This window comes from Danio rerio, chromosome 23, assembly GCF_052040795.2.
Source record: "Danio rerio strain M-AB ecotype USA chromosome 23, GRCz13ab, whole genome shotgun sequence".
Taxonomy (NCBI): Eukaryota; Metazoa; Chordata; class Actinopteri; order Cypriniformes; family Danionidae; genus Danio; species Danio rerio.
In genome coordinates this window covers 7,017,087-7,034,566 of record NC_141043.1, presented here as the reverse complement: position 1 = coordinate 7,034,566, position 17,480 = coordinate 7,017,087, and the positions used below count along the sequence as shown (strand labels likewise).

At 38.7% G+C, this 17,480-nt stretch overlaps 1 protein-coding gene across 1 annotated transcript in view; it reads left to right on the top strand.

Moving 5' to 3' along the window:
- Positions 1-17,480, top strand: part of slc26a6l2 (solute carrier family 26 member 6, like 2) — a 45,272-nt gene that overhangs the window by 14,377 nt on the left and 13,415 nt on the right. The window contains exons 6-11 of the mRNA XM_087306519.1: positions 5,903-6,055; positions 6,138-6,220; positions 11,475-11,622; positions 14,103-14,216; positions 14,930-15,007; positions 16,750-16,845. Coding sequence (XP_087162645.1) covers positions 5,903-6,055; positions 6,138-6,220; positions 11,475-11,622; positions 14,103-14,216; positions 14,930-15,007; positions 16,750-16,845 — 672 coding nt within the window. The remainder of the gene's footprint in view (positions 1-5,902; positions 6,056-6,137; positions 6,221-11,474; positions 11,623-14,102; positions 14,217-14,929; positions 15,008-16,749; positions 16,846-17,480) is intronic.

The window sequence follows — 17,480 nt, the reverse complement described above, 5'->3', positions numbered from 1 at the left end:
CTTTTCAGCTGGCAGAGGGTGTCAGAGGGTGTTTGTTGTCTCGTCTGTCATCAGATTAATTATTCTGTTCTATGTGTGTGAGGCTAATGTGTTTTGTTTGGATAAACATGGACAAAAGGTCTTAATTAATGAGATTTGACTCCTGGGTCTTTGAAGACTAAGGTGTTATCTATGTGCCTGGGTTTACCTGTGGCTATGTGTCAGTGTAATGCTCCAAACAATGGTAATCAACTTTTATAATTGTGTTGCAAAATTTTAGTCCTGTCTTAGCAGGGAGCCAGCATAAAAATGTGAACATGAGGTGTGTTCCGGCTCAAATTGATTCCATATAATATCTTTTACGGAGCATGTTAAGGTGCAATGTTCAAAGCCGGATCCTGTAAAAAATGAATTTTCATGGTTAATTTAATTATCACACTCTATACTCCTGTTTGTAGTTCAAACTGCAGCTATACAGGGGATAGCAGAGTTTTCTACTTTTGGAGATCAAAGAAACAAATATCATGAATTTCAACATAGTTAATTCCATTTTCATCCAGGACATGTGGTTTAACATGTGTATAGTATAAAGCAAATTTAAAAATGCCACTAGGATTCGTAATAATAGAGTCTGTTGCAAATGGTCTTTGCAGGAACCATGGTTTTAGTCCCATTGCTATTAAGCAATTTGGGAAGATTTTAACTATGAGATCTTTTTGTGTCTCTGTTTCATTTAACATGTAAATTTACATCTTTGTTGAAGATGTTTTGTGAAATTACATAGCCTCCTAGAATGCTGAATCCATTGATAAGATCAGCTGTGGATAATTGTTATTCTGATGACTGATCAAAGACTTTTTCAGAAGACTCACTGCAGGAGGTGAGGGATTTGCCTCACAGGGGTTCTTGCTTTGAGATGCAAGATGGGAGGCTTTTGGCCTCTCAGGTTATGGCTTAACCTTTTGTCGCCCTCATTTGTATTTGTTTGATGTGGACCGGATCTTGAGTGTTCTTTGTTATTCGTCCGCCTAAGGTGAGAACAAAAGCAGAGAAGAACCATAGTTATTTTAGAATTTTCATCAGTTTCAAATTCAATCATGTGGAATTAATGTTAATGCATCATTTTGCAATATTAATTCTGGAAGCCACATGATGTTGCTGGTCAGATCTGTGAGTGTGTGACACCTGTTTACACAGTCTGCTGTATTCTGAGCATTATCTCCCAGTTCCGCTGGGGACATTTTTCTGAATCAATCAATGATTTTTCATTAATTTCAGTTCACAATCTAATGGGCCGATACCCATAGTTCATTTTTTGCTCTCATTAACAGTCAGATCTGTTGGCAGAAATCATTTCACCCTTTTGGTGTTCTCTGCTTAACGGTTGTAATTTTATGGTGTGACTCACAGATTCTTAGATCTTTTGACCCATAAAAACTTTGGTAACTCTGAATGTTATCATATCCATCCCCCTTTCATTATTTTTCTGGTGAGTTTAACTCTCTGATCAAATTTTAATTGTAGGTGGTGTTTTTTCAGCGAGGATTATATTGGTTTACAATCAGTTATTCTATAGTAGTTCTGTCAGTGTTTTCATTAAGCATAAAGAAAGCAAACCTCCTCAAAGTGAATGTTTCATCTCTAGTCTTTAGTGCCATGATTGGCGATTAAAATATAATGTACATTATTGTTTATTCCTAATGTAATTATATTATATTAAAATAGTATGTATTAAATATAATTATATCTGGTCTCTGGAGAGTGTTTTAGAACACAGTGCATTGTTTTATGCAATTACAGCAAACACATTCTGAGCATCTTATTATCACTGAGGTGAGACTTCTTTGCTCTCTGTCAGGCCATTTGAATATGAAAAGGTTTGAGCAATCAGGAGGTCTAAGGGTTTATTTAAAGCTAAAATCTTTTATATTTAGTCTGTTTCGAGATTAAATTAAAGTATAGTGGATATTTTAATTGATCAGCATCATATTTGAATTTATCCCCATTAAATTTAAATGGCAAATTTCTGATTTGTAAAAGCAGAGTTTTCATTAGAGCTTATTTGTCTTTTTTGCAATCAAATCATTCTGTTCTGCTCACCTTTATTTTTCACATGCAAATGCCTTTAAACAGACTGTTGTTATTAATCCAATTTAAAAGTTTACAATTGTTTTTAAATCTTAAACCATTTTTTCCTGTTTTCCTTTTTTCCATTTTTCTCTTTTTTATAAAACAGTAGATTTAAAAACAATGGATATTTTTGATTCAAACTTTTAGGATCTAATTTGTGACTCTCCACTGAGTTCCAGAATATAATTTGGATGATGTTATTCCAATTTAAGCTTCAACTCTTGCTGCCTAGCAGACAAAGAGATATTTCAGAGCAAGGGATGGCGTTTTTCTATACTGCTGTTATCATGTCCCTGATAATCAAAGTGGTTTTGTCTAATTCTCAACCCCACCGGATAACGCATTCCGGTCTAACATTTTGAGCATTTCCGACTCATTCTATCAATGTGTTTATATAGGGTGCGTCCAGCTTTCCCTCAACATTTCTAATAGGCAAAGAAGAATTGACTTACCACAGCAGCTGAAGATAGAATAGAAGATCCAAACCTCTTGGTTGATATAAATCCATTTTGTGCTGGAAAGACGTAACTCGCCTGAGTTGGGAGATCACGGAGATGGGTCACCATTTTGTAAGGTCCACCCAGTTGGCCCAATGCCGGTGTCCACTGGTGGATGAAGGTTCACTGCATGTTCGGTCTTTCCAGTGCACAATGTTGATTTATATTAAACTTAACTCATATCTGACTCCAATTTTAGTATGAGGTGGTTTAGAATATTAATATATTTATCCTCGTTTTATCTGACTCCAATTATAAAACATTAAGAAGATTATATCAATATGTAATTTAGATAAATGTTTGAACCGTTTGTCTTCACTAGTAACTATTACATCCGTTCATTCGGGTGCTCATGTCGCTCAGAGAAATCGCCTCGGCCGAAGGCGTCCCTCACGGTCACACTCCGGTCAGTCTTGAATATTAAACAGAGGTAAATTGACTAATACTTTAGATGGCCGCTACCAGCGCGCTCGTTCTAAAATACTTTAGTTAGTCCCGCTTAGATGTACACCTTTGAGTTAAGACAATCATCATTTCTAATTAGAGGTTAGGGCATTAATATAAATGTACCCGACTACTGGACTCTATAGTAACTTTGGTTTTCACCAAGCCCATGGTTTCCCATATGAACTTAATTTAGAATGATATTACCTTCAAACAAAGGTCGGGTACCCAATCTAGGTTAGTCGTGCAACACCTTGTTGACCTAGACGGAAGTTATCGCCCTTTCCACCTAAGTACACATGAATCAATATCAAGAGTCAGCCGGATCGCTAAAACACAATTAGTGTGCCAATGCTCCATCTCAATTGGATTTTAGTCCGTCTACTGACCTGACGCAAGACGTGCGGAAACAAGGATACAGCGTAATCTACTTGAATTAATAATTACAGAGTGAGCAAAATATGGTCAAACATTACAATTTATTAGTCAGGTAAATGTATTATGCCAATTCAATCAGTCAATTCATAAATGATCAATACAAAACATCAAATTATCAAAGATAAGTCCAAGATGAAAAAGATGCATTCCTGACTTCGTAATATACATAACATGGGGCAGACCCCATGTTATGGGCTGATCTGGTTAGGCAGAATCGCCCTGAGTCCTTCTTAGGCCTTACCTTAAATAATCCAAGAATTCCCTCAAGGAAGGGGGTGTGAATAACAAAGAAGGCATTCACACTTAGTGTTACACCTCTCACAGTGGTTCGAAAGATGCCTGTAGTTATATATTTATTGTTCTGATTATGTCTATTTCTGAGAGAATGAGACCATTGTACCAATCGCACTGAGACATTTCAAATGATATCAAACATGATAGTTAAAGTCAGTTTGGTTAATTTAAAACATTCAAACATTGAAATGACCATATGCGTGAATTGGGGGGATGAAGCAGACTCAGATGCAAATGCAGCAGGAACTGGTTTTTCCCGCATACCCCTTGCTGAGTTGTGAAGTTACCAGTCTCTGTTTTCAGCTCATGTTTTGAATTGTCAAAGATATCAGAATATTTGCAATATTTCAATTCTTACACAGGCATTTGTAGCTCCACCCTCTTTTGAAAAGAGCACAATCTCATTTCAATTTAAAGCCACAGTCACCAAAACTGCACAATTTGGCTCTAAGCGGAAAAGTTTCAAAAGTTTCAAAGAGTCATGAAACATTATTTGTTTGGTATTTTGAGCTGAAACTTACACATACACACTCTAGGGACATCAGAGACTCATTTTGCATAATGTTAAAGGAGGCACAATGGGTTTCCTTTAAATCTTGAGATGTTTAAACAATGTACAAAAAGTAAAACATTTTTCCAAAATTGTCAAATCAGCTAAGATGATGCATGTCAGTTCAGAGGTTTTAGAAAATAAATAACACAGTCCAGATTGGAACAACTGTATGACAACAAGGGTCGGATCCAAACGCAGCTTTTATTAAGAGTAGTCAGGCAAAGTTATGTTTCCATCCAACTACTTTTATGCGCATTTTGGATCTACGCATAAAAAATGGTTGATGGAAATACCAAGATGCACATTAATTTTGAAAATGCCCATGACTGTGTTGGATAAACTGTTTATTCAATAAAAAAGATGCGCATAAACTACGATGGAAACACTTTTACCGAACAAATTCCAGTATGTGATTTTGTTATTAGAGATCATGTGATGATGAAAATGTGTGTAAATGGATAAACCAGCTGGCTGAGCACATTGTAAAACATCTGAAATGTTGTTTTGGCTATTCTAAAATGCCTAACTATTTCAGTATTAGTGATATTATATTATTAATTACCTCCAGAAGAGCGTCAAGAGCGTCTGCGCTCCGCATCCCACACCTTCAAACGCCACCACGTGTTCATTGCGTGTCGGCATTGTCTTTTGAAGCAAGTAATTTATTAAATAAAAAAAGATTCACACAGCTTCTCCTACAGCAACAAATTTCATCTTAACTGTTGATATTTGGCGCCAGTTAATCAGGAAGTGATGATTTTGTTTTCTTTGACTTGTTGAATAGAAACAATATTTTATTCGCGTGTCTTTTATGCGATTATCTGGTTTTGCGCATAAATCTAATTAGCATCTTTGGATGGAAACATAGCTAGTTACAGGTGAATGGTCTAGGCAGGCCAAACACCATAAACAGTAAACAAAACAAAGGGTCCAAACACAGCAGGACAAGACAACACAAGGAAAGCGCTTAGTAATGTTCACTCTGAAAACAAGACTCAGCCATGGATGTGTGACTGTGATGTACAGTTCAAGTAATCAGTCCTAATGAACTTCAGCTGTTTGTGTGTAATCAAGAGGTGAACTGGACCTGGTGTGTGACTGCGGTGCATGATGTAGTTCGTTAGAATGGCAAGGAGTGTTCTCCTGCGGTCTGTGAGGGCTACATTGCTGATGATCCTAATGCTGATATTTAACTCTCAACCCCACAACTCAAACTCAACCCAACTCTCAACATAAACAATCTCCGCGAAAACTACAAAAATGTGATGTGATGTCAAAAAAAACATAACACCTATTATAACAATCTCTGCTATAGTTATTATAGAGTATTAACTTATTCTCTTCTGTGATTTTTTAAGTGGGTTATATAAATATATTTTCATATATTTAAGAAATTATAACACGTATTTATTATGTTAGGTTTTATATGTTTTTGTTTTATTGTAATGTTTTGAATGATGGGGCTGCAAGTATATCCCTTTAAATCAAATTCAAGTCACTTTAAAGTGAGTTTCAAGACATTTTAAGCATACTTATTGTGTTTGATTGTTTGATTTTTTCGTTATAGACTCTGGTGGAGCTGTGCGGTTTATTACCGCAGACTCACGTTCCCACTTTAGTGGTCAGTCTGGTTTCTCTCACAGCTTTGGTTATTGTGAAGGAGATCAACTCCTGCTACAGTCACAGATTACCCCTGCCCATTCCCATAGAGCTCATGGTGGTGAGTACTCAAAGTGCTCAGGTTTCTTTAGATGTCAAACCAGTACATATAGCCATAAGCAGATCTGTGTGTATGTTTACAGATCACTGCAGGGACTCTCATTTCTCATTATACTGAAATGAAGACTATTAATGGTGTTGACGTGGTGGGAGAAATTCCCAAAGGGTAAGAGTGTGTTTCATATTGCATGCTTGATTGTAAAATATTTTGAGTGGATACTACAGGAACACAGTGAGCTTGAAATCACTGTAGTCTACTGTTTGTTCATCCAACAAAGCTAACAAAGTTTCTTTTAAAAACATGACTTTTTCTTGTGACTCACTTCTTTGTCTTGATCTCTGCTGACTGACTTTTTAAAACCCCCATCAAAACACGTCTACAGTAGAGCACAAATCCCAGCCTTCAGGAAATATTACTGCTTACAGTACACCCTCACGTGTGAGATTTGCAGGACCTTTCACTTTCCTAACCCTATAATCTATTAACATATGCTGTAGCATTTAATAATAAAGTGCTGTAAACACTATGGCGTCACTGTGGCGCAGTATGTAGCACAATCACCGCAAGAAGGTCACTGGATTAAGCTCCAGCTGGATCAGTTGGCATTTCTCTGTGGAGTTTGCATGTTCTCCCCGTGTTTGCAGTGGTTTCCTTCAGGTGCTGCAGTTTCCCCCACAGTCCAAACACATGCACTATAGGTGAATTGGATGAGCTCAATTGGCCAAAGTGTATGTCTGTGAATGCAAGAGTGTATTGGTGTTTCCCAGTGTTGGGTTGCAGCTGGAAGGGCATCTGTGTAAAACATGCAACACTCTCAGAAAAAAAGGTACACGGTGGTACAAATAATGTTGCTTGAGGGCCAGTTTTGTACCTTTTGTAAAGGTTGTACCTTATATGGTAAGGAAAAGACCTCTTATGATACTGTTCTGTACCTTTTATGGTACAATTCAAATGAAGGTACATAATTGTTCTCATAAAAAGGTACACTCTCAGAAATAAAGGTACAGAAGCTGTCACTGGGGCGATACCTTTTTTAAACGGTACATATTTGTACCTGAAGAGTCCATAATGGTACTTCAGAGGTACTTTTTAGGTACATTTGGGTACTAATATGTATGTTTTGAAAAGGTACTGCCCCAGTGACAGCTCCTGTACCTTTATTTGTGAGAATGTACATAAGTGTTGGATAACTCCTTCTTTATTACAATATCTATGAAAATAAATATAACTGGAAAAGCAAAGTGATTTATGAATAAGTTCCATATTAAAACATTATTCATCATTTAAAAGCATGTTTAAAGAAACTCATAAACATAATTATTAAGTTCTATAATGCAATAATACAAAACAACTAGAAAAACATTTGTATCTTTGATGAAGGTACATTTTGGTTTCCCATGGTATAAATCATGTTCTTAAAGGTACAAACTGCAATGGTACAAATTTGTTTCTTTGTCTTAGAGTACAATTCTGTTCCATAAAAAGGTACTGCCCCAGTGACAAGGGTTTGTACCTTCTTTGGTACAACATTGTACCATTTTTTCTGAAAGTGTAGATAAGTTGGTGGTTCATTCCACTGTGGTGACCCCTGATTAATAAAGGGACTAAGCCGGAAAAGAAAATGAATGAAAGAATGAATGTAAACACTTTAACTATAGAGTACGATAGGACTATTAAAGAATATAGTATTTTTCATATGCGCACCATTTAATCCCAATAAAGATGTACCTATTAAGACAGTGGTTCCCAACCTTTTTTTGCCTGAGACCCCCTTTTTCCTCGGAAAATATTGTAAGGCCCCCCTCAACATTTAATGATATTATTACTCATGTATTTGCTGTAATTATGACAAAAAAAGTTGTTTTCAAACAAACCTTATGTTTATTACTATTTCTAGATATGATTATGCACAAATAAAAGCCTAATGTATAATATAAGAGCAAAAAATCTGTAGGCCATTTTTACTGAATAATGTAAGGCTTTGGCTTTCAATTTGGCCATATATTATTTGCAAAGTTTTTAAAATTTTCCTGTCAGTAGCTGTGTCGTCTCTCATCTCATTTTGGGTGTCTCAATTATTTTGCCTTGCACTCAAAAAATGATCTGGGCTCGTCGCGGTATTGGGGATGAGTCATCTGCAAATGTCTTATTAATTTGGACAGCTAGCAAGAATTTTTGCGCAGATAATGCACTGTGGCTGGGTCAGGGACGTTTTGCTTCGAGAAAATGGAAAAAAACCATAGTTTAGGTACCTTTCTTGGTATTTGTGTTTCCAGTATTGCTAGCGCTGCGACCCGAAATGTTTATAGATTCCTCACCTGGGTCCAGCATGCTTGGGTCATTGGTATTAGCTGATGAAGGCGAATCATTGAGACTCAATCTTTTTTTGTGGAGGACGTATTACAAATTTGTCCATTTATTTTTTATTTTTTGGTCAGCATAAAATGGCAACATGATCGTTCTCCTAATTGTCCCCAGCTAAAAATTAGAAAAAATATGAAGCGACCCCTGACAAAGCTCACTGAGGCCCCCTTGTGGGTCAGGACCCCCCTGTTGGGAACCGCTGTACTATTGGCCCGTTTCCACTGAGTGGTACGGTACGGTTCGATTTGGTACGCTTTTATGGCCGTTTCCACTGTCAAAAAGCGTACCGAACCAAACCGTACCGTACCACTTTTTCGGCACCCTTTCGAAAGGGTACCAAACAGGAGAAAGGGTACCAAAAGGTGGAGCTACACGTGCAGCTGAACGCTGATTAGGTACAGAGATACGTCACGAACTCGTGGAGCTACACAGAACGTAAACAAAGGAACCGCCATGTTTTTTTAAATACAAAGCCGAGACATTACATGGAAATACTATATGGAATATAATAACGAGCCATGTATGAACAAACAAACCTTGTCGTTGTCTCGATGAACGGACACAAAGCCAAGAAGAAAAATCTGCCGTGTCGTTGTTTTACGAGCTCGTCTAACAGTGCGAGCGGTATTCGCTTTCTTCCGGGAGCTCACGATTGCTTCTATATTTGATATAACAAACTTCTTGAGCTGACGATAATAACGTGTATGATTATTGAAATGTCTCCGTCATCAGATCTATTCAGAAAAAAAGGACAAGCGCGAGAGTGACGCGAAAGTAAAACGCGGAAAAAAAAGCCGTCAAGACACAAGAGCGAAATTGTTTTAGCAACCTGAATCATGAACAAACTGCCGTGTTTATCTTCGCCTTTTGGACTATTTTGAACTGGGAATGACAAAATGACTCTCTAACAGAGCTTACATGTGCTGGTGAACATTACAGACACAGATAAGAGGTTTGTGCTGACTGTGGGCTATATTGCGTGTGTTTTGAACTCAAATAAGTACTAAATGTTTGCTGTGTGTAAATTTTCTGTAATTAATAATATATCAGAGACTGTAAGGGGCTGTATGAGTTCATATATGTTGCATTTATGTATTTATTTTATATAATTACAGACGTTACAGTAGGCTATTTCGCACTGTCATTGATCTGCAGTTATAATCAAATCATGTTCATAGAAAAGTTAGTAATAAACATTTATAAACAAGTATTTATGTGTATAAAGCATCTGTTTTGTGAGAAGTGCTGCTCATTATGATATGTGAACAATCTGTACAGCTTTACTGTAGACATTTATTGGAGCGAGCATGACTTCGACTTAAACTTTGTCATAAACCACGCCCACCAAAAGGGTACCCTTTGTGGTGGAAACGCAAGCCTGATAAAGGTGACCCGTACCGACCCGAACCGTACCGTACTGTACCAGTCAGTGGAAAGAGGCATAAATTATCTGTTGTTTTTGCTCTTTTGACTAGTTTTTTGGTTCTTACCCCTTTTCTAAAATCTTATTTAAGCACTTTTCAACCACCTTCCAAGTGCATTTTTCAACTTTTCCAGCACTTTACGAGTGTGGCAAATGACATATTTGCATACATATGCATTCTTTCTCACATTATTCATTCAATCATTCATTTTCTTTTCGGCTTAGTCCCTTTATTAATCTGGGGTCGCCACAGCGGAATGAACCGCCAACTTATCCAGCATGTGTTTTACGCAGCGGATGCCCTTCCAGCCGCAACCCAGCTACGGAAGACACCCATACACTCTCACATTCACTACCGCACATACACTACGGCCAATTTAGCTTATACGATTCACCTATGGTGCATGTCCTAGGACTGTGGAGGAAACCCACACAAACGTGGGGAGAACATGCAAACTCCACACAGAAGCGACACTGCGCCACCATCTTTCACCTTTTCTCACATTATATCAGATGCTATTTGCTATAGTATAGTAGTAGCATAGTCTAGTCTAGTATAGTCGGTCATACTTTATTTTGATGGTCTGTTTATTGAATTTAAGTTACATTGCACCTACATGCCAACTTATTCTCATTAGATTAGAAGTAGACTGTTAGGTTGGGGTTAGGGTTAGTGTAAGTTGACATGTACTTGCTGAGTTTCATATTGTCAGTTAAATGTCTGTTGAAGAAGCAGTATCAACAGATATTAAGCAGACTAATACTCAAGTCCACCATTAAAAAAACAGTACAGTCTAGTCTAGTTTAGTATAGTATTCTAGGAAAAATGGCATGTTTGCCCTAAGCCCTATATTGAATTACTGTCCTTTATATCTTTATTAAGATGTATTAATCTTGTAAAATATATATTTCCTACAGAATTTATTAAGATTATTGGTTATGAAAGCAACATCTATATTTTCAAGCACTTCATCCAAAAGCTAAGCACATTTTAAATTTTAATAACACTGGATAAAAATTCAGGCATTCAGCTTTTTTGAACCGTGTAGTTGTTGTGTCTCTGTCTCTTCTGACTGTAAGACAAAAACTTGTGGACAAGTTAAATAATGCAACAAAGTCAGTGTGAAATGTGTCATTGTTTTGTACTTATACTAACACACAATAATAGAAATGTGCATTGTGCACTTACAATATGAGCATAATATTCTAATTTAAAACATTTGCATCACCCTCTCTATATGCAGTCTATGCATGAACATACATTTATAGTTATACATTGGCCGTTGGTGATTTGTAATCTTTGACGCGGCCGGATGTTAACGAGAATTATTTACATTATTTATTAAATTTCCTATGAAATGTATTTTATTAACATCTACCCCAACCGTAAACCCAACCATCACAGTATTGTAAAAACAGTAGTTGAGTGTTATTTATGCTATCTATTAAATTACCCAATATATTTTTTAACACCTACCCCCACCTCAACCCTGAACCCAACCATCACAGTACTGTAAAAATATGAATTATTGTTATACAGCGTCATAAAGAAATGCTGCTATATTGATGTGCATATCTTCTGGCCGGCCATGTATCCAATCTAGACTTTACCACCTTTGACCTCTTCCCCAGGCTGATGCCCCCCAGAATCCCGGAGGTGTGTTTCTTTTCGTCAGTGGCAGGAGATGCATTTGCTGTGGCTGTGGTGGGATATGCCATTAGCATTTCTCTGGGCAAGATCTTTGCTCTCAAACATGGATATAAAGTTGACAGCAATCAGGTACAACATGTGATACAATACTGACACCGGTCAACCAAACTTTGCTACATATGTACAATCAAAAGCTTCAGAGTTATTCAGACACCTTCAACGTTTATTATATTTTTGGGGTATAACACTTCCCATTTTGTTTTATTTTGCTAAACTCACTTTTGTTAAATGAACTGAAGTGTCCTGCATTCACTAGTAAAATGATGGCTGGTGTCTGAATACTGTTTGATTTGACTGTATGTGATTGTGGGCACATTTTGTGCTAGTTAAACCTTCTATTATTTTTCCAAAACCAAACTTAAATGAAACAGTTTTGAATAATAAGACAAATGAATAAAGTTCTTGAATTGAATGAATAAAAATATTGTTTTTATATGTGTATTTAAAGACATTTTTTTAAATATTAACTTAATGATCCCCACTAAGCATTTTTGACTCCTGAATCATAATAATAATAATTCCTTACATTTATATAACGCTTTTCTGGGCACTCAAAGCGCTTTACACATAGGGGGAATCTCCTCATCCACCACCAGTGTGCAGCATCCACCTGGATGACTTGACGGCAGCCATTTTGCGCCAGACCGCACACCAGCTGATTGGTGGAGAGAAGAGTGTGATGAAGCCAATTATGATATGGAAAGGGTTAGGAGGCCATGATGGACAGAGGCCCGTGGGCAGATTTGGCCAGGATGCCGGGGTTAAACCCCTACTCTTTTTCAAAGGACATCCTAGGATATTTAACGACCACAGAGAGTCGGGACCTCGGTTTAATGTCTTATCCGAAAGACGGCACTCACTGAGCAGTATAGCATCCCCGTCACTATACTGGGGCATTAGGACCCACACAGACCGCAGGTTGAGCACCCCCTGCTGGTCTCACTAACACCCCCTCTGGCAGCAACCTAGCTTTCCCATGTGGTCTCCCATCCAGGTACTGACCGGGCTCAGCCCTGCTTAGCTTCAGTGGGCAACCATGTGAGAGTTGCAGAGAGCTAGCTGCGAATTAGAGATCTGCACGGGACTAAATTTTGAATCCCGCTCCCGCCCGCACTCGCCAGGTTTTAGCCCGAACCCGACCGCTCCCGCTTATATTGAGAATTTATTGTCCCGCTGCCCGACCCACCCCGTTTTCTGCCTGCCGCGCCCGATCCCGCTAAAAGCGGGGGAGAACAAAACCGAAAATCCCCCAGCTATACAGTCCAGACAGCCAAAGTGTCTGTATAAACACACACACACACAGCACCAAGCACACACACACAGACAAATCTCTCTCTCTCAAATACGCGCGCGCGCGCACTAACACACAAACAAGCACCAAGCAGACACACAGGCGTTTGCTGTTATATCAACTCAAAGGCTTGTAATACCATGTATCAAGTACCAATGTAATACCAAAAGGTTTTATATAAAGGTATATAAATACTGAGTCACGCCAGCTCCGGGCCGCAGCGCACATTACTCTCGGGCCGATTCCGGCGCGAATGCGGCAGCGTCGGCTCGCTTACGGCCGCCGCATCTGGCCCGATTGATTCGGGCCGGAATCGGGCAGTGAGTCCACACGCATCTAGAGTCCGGCAGCCGGAGCCGGGCTGAGTGGTGAGTCTCCGGCAGGCGAGAATCTAGCCAGAACTGGCCCGAGTGTATTTTGCTATCTGCTCTCTCTCTCTCTCTCTCTCTCTCTCTCTCTATCTCTCTATCTCTCTCTCTCTCTCATTCGCGCACGCGCTCACTAACATACACACACACAAGCTTCAAGCACACACACAGGCAAAGCTCTCTCTCTCTCTCTCTCTCTCTCTTATTCGCATAGCAATATCCGCGATATTGCTAGACAACCCGCTCCCGTCCCAAATTACCTGTTACCGACCGCTCCCGCGATTTATTCGGAAATTTATGCAGACCTCTACTGCGAATCATACATTCAGTTTTAATTCTTATGAAGTTATTAAGTCTATTAAGTCTAAGTGCCTGAGGTCTGTTAACTCTGTTACATTGCTTATAATAAGGCATAATAATATGTAAAGTGCTAATAGAAAAATGATTTGCATATGATTTGCATATGATTTGCACCAACTTCTTTTGATCTGTTACTAATGCTCACATACAGTTGACAAGACTCTGAAACTGGGGTGTGTGAGTTGCATGATGGGATATGTAGTCCAGTTCAGTTCAGATGTGTAGTAGCGTTAATAATAGTGAATTCTCCAGTGATCTGCAAGGGTTAGCTCGCCTGTAATCAAGACAATACCCAGGGGTGCTGATGGCCGGTTCAAGGCCTATGACAGAAATGTTTTGGTGTTTGGTGGCCCATCTGGTGGTTTGGTTTCAGACAAAATTGTGGTTTCAGACAAAATTAATAGAAAATGCTTCATAAACCCACAATTCTACAACGAGTCCTGTATTTTACACACTTGTTTACAATAATATACTCTGGAAAATGTTTAAGAAAGGTGCAGGTGTAAGTTGCTCTTTTGGTCGCTCTGCAGGAGTTGGTGGCGTTGGGTCTCAGTAACACCATTGGTGGATTCTTTCAGTGCTACGCCGTCACTTCCTCAATGTCTCGCAGTCTTATTCAGGAGAGCACAGGGGGGAAAACACAGGTAATAATCCCATACTGAATTTTAAAAATTACCCCAATTTTTTTCACTTTTGCATAAATAAATAAAGAGTTCAGATACAAAAATCTGTAAGTGCCGTCTGAAATTTACCTTTGAATTTTTTCTTTTGGGCCTCACGGTGGTGCAGTGGGTAGCATGATCGCCTCACAGCAAAAAGGTCGCTGTTTCAAACCTTGGCTGGGTCAGTTGGCATTTCTGTATGGAGTTTGCATGTTCTCTCCGAGTTGGCGTGGGTTTCCTCCGAGTGCGCCGGTTTCCCCCACCAGTCCAATAACATGCAGTATAGCTGCATTTGGTAGGCTAAATTGTTCATGGTATATGGGTGTGAATGGGTGTGTATGGATGTTTCCCAGTGATAAGTTGCAGCTGGAAGTTAAACTGCTGCGTAAAACATTTACTGGATCAGTTGGCGGTTCATTCCGCTGTGGCAACCCTAGATTAATAAAGGCACTAAGCTGAAAAGAAAATGAATAAATGAATGAATTTTTACTTCTATTTTTAAGTTCAGTTATTTTACGTTAAAGGCAATTAAAATAACCCATTCCTTGCACTTAGAGCAAAATCACTTAAACTAAATGTAACAACCTGGAAAAATGCAAATATTAGAGGAAATGTTTAGACGGCACTTAGAGGTTTTTGCTTCTACACTCTTCAAATACAGTTATGCACAACTGCTATACCCTTGTGTCCTGCAGGTGGCTGGATTAATATCTGCTGTTATTGTGCTCATTACTGTTTTGAAGCTTGGTCCACTTTTTGAGGAACTGCCCACAGTAAGTCATGCGCTCAAGTAAAGGCTGAACAAACATCATTTAACATTTGTCGATAATAAAATATTTTCAGACACTTTTAATTCATTGGTAACTCTTGCGCCCGCTTTTAGCTTAATTGTGAAGTAATACTAATAAAATAATAAATAGCAAAATATTAATTATAATAAATATTTTAAATGAACACGGTGACACAGTGGCGCAGTAGGTACTGCTGTCACCTCACAGCAAGAAGATCGCTGGGGCACTGGTTCGATCCTCGGCTGGTTCAATCCTCGGCTCAGTTGCCGTTTCTGTGTGGAGTTTGCATGCAAGTTTCCTCCGGGTGCTCCGGTTTTCCCCACAGTCCAAAGACATGCGGTACAGGTGAATTGGGTAAGCTAAATTGTTCATAGTGTATGAGTGTGTGTGAATGTGTGGATGTTTCCCAAAGATGGGTTGTGGCTGGAAGGGCATCCGCTGCGTAAAAATGTGCTGCATAAGTTGGTGGTTCATTCTGCTGTGGCGACCCCAGATTAATAAAGGGACTAAGGCCTCATTTACACTAATGGCTTTTAGTACGCTCTCCTACGTAAAGTTGCGGTCAGTCTGAAATCCGCTCCAATTGGTCCACTGTTTTTATGTTGTTAAATTGAAAGAAAAGGACTGTGTGTTTATATCACCCTAATATGAAGGTCTTACACTATACTTACACACATGTTTGTCCAAACAGCTTGAAAAGTAGATTTTTCACCATAGGTGCCCTTTAAATTTTTTTTTTTATATCAATCTTATGTAGCAGATGTAGTACATATTGCAGTGAAACAGTCCTTCTTATGCTACATAAAAACACAGAGCTACATTAAAAAACTCCAAGAAGAAAACTAAAAATAAGATAGCAATCTACATAAAGTGCATGATGCGTGCAATATTTGTGTTATCAGTGTAAAAAAATTACAATCAAGTGCAGAGGGAATAAAAGTAATTATAATAATCATAAACTGATAAAAATGACAAGGTAATTTCAAAATAATAAAACTATAATAATACACAGATAGTTCTAAAAAGACACTTCTTGTTTCAGGCTATAGGCATGCTGTCAAACTGCGTGATTATTTACATGTTTCTGAATGCTTTGCATTAATCTTCAAATGTATTGTAGTTTATACTTAAATGGTTATAGTTTCCCTGCTGAAAAATCCAGCTTAAACCAGCCTAGGCTGGTTGGCTGGTTTTAGCTGGTTGACCAGCCTGGTTTTAGAGGGGTTTTGGCCATTTCCAGGCTGGTTTCCACCCAATTTCAGCCTGGTCTTAGCTGGTCAGGCTGGAAAATGACCAGCCAAATCCAACTTAAACCAGGCTGGTCAAGCTGGTTTTAGCTGGATTTGGCTGGTTTTGGCTGGACTCCCAGCTTGGCTAGGCTGGTCAAGCTGGTTTTAGCTGGTCATCTCCCAGCCTGACCAGCTAAGACCAGGCTGGAAATGGCTGGAGACCAGCCTGGAAGTGGCCAAAACCCTTCTAAAACCAGCCTGGAAGTGGCCAAAACCCCTCTAAAACCAGCCTGGTCGAACAGCTAAAACCAGCCAACCAGCCTAGGCTGGTTTAAGCTGGATTTTTCAGCAGGGTTGACAACTGAAATATCTTTTTAAAAAAGCTAGCTACAATTAAACTTACATTGCATATTCTTAGAATACATTAGCTATTTTTCATAATAGTGGCACCTTATCAAGTTTTTTTAAAGCCCCTAACTATGTGTCCATCATCAGGCTGTCCTGTCCACCATTGTGTTTGTGAATCTGAAAGGGATGTTCATGCAGTGTCGGGATCTTCCAGTTTTGTGGAGGAGCAACAAAGTAGATCTGGTGAGCCTTCTGAATGTGTTTGTGTGGTGTGTGGATGATGTGTGCAGTGGTGTAAAGTAATGAAGTAACTACTGAAGACACTGCAATTAAGAAGTTTTTCATCGGAATTGTACTTTACTGAGTTGTTTAGGGGCAACCTATTAAGCAAAATAAAAGATCATTCATACTCAGATAATAAATGAAATGGAAATAATTAATGATTTCTTGTGCGGCCCGGTACCAATTGATTTACGGACTACCTCCGTTCCAAGGCCCGGGTATTGGGGACCACTGATGTACACCATTAAAAATGTTCAAGAAATTGCTAAACCATAACATGCAATGATCGAGAGACTGTCACTGATGATAAGATGACGGATGCCTTTACTGTATGATGACTGAAATCAGAAAAAATGGCCTCAAAAATAAATAATGCACTACAGAATTTTACGTTTACACATAGATGCACCATTGCATTTATTCTGTCCTTTGTTTGTGGGACCAAGTACTGAATAAAAGATCCAAAGGAAATCGGCACACTGCCACTTTAGCTCTCAAAAAATCTTTAATGTCAATGTTACAACGTTTCGACCGACATGGTCGACCTGATGAAGACCATGTCGGTCGAAACGTCATGACATTGACATTAAAGATTT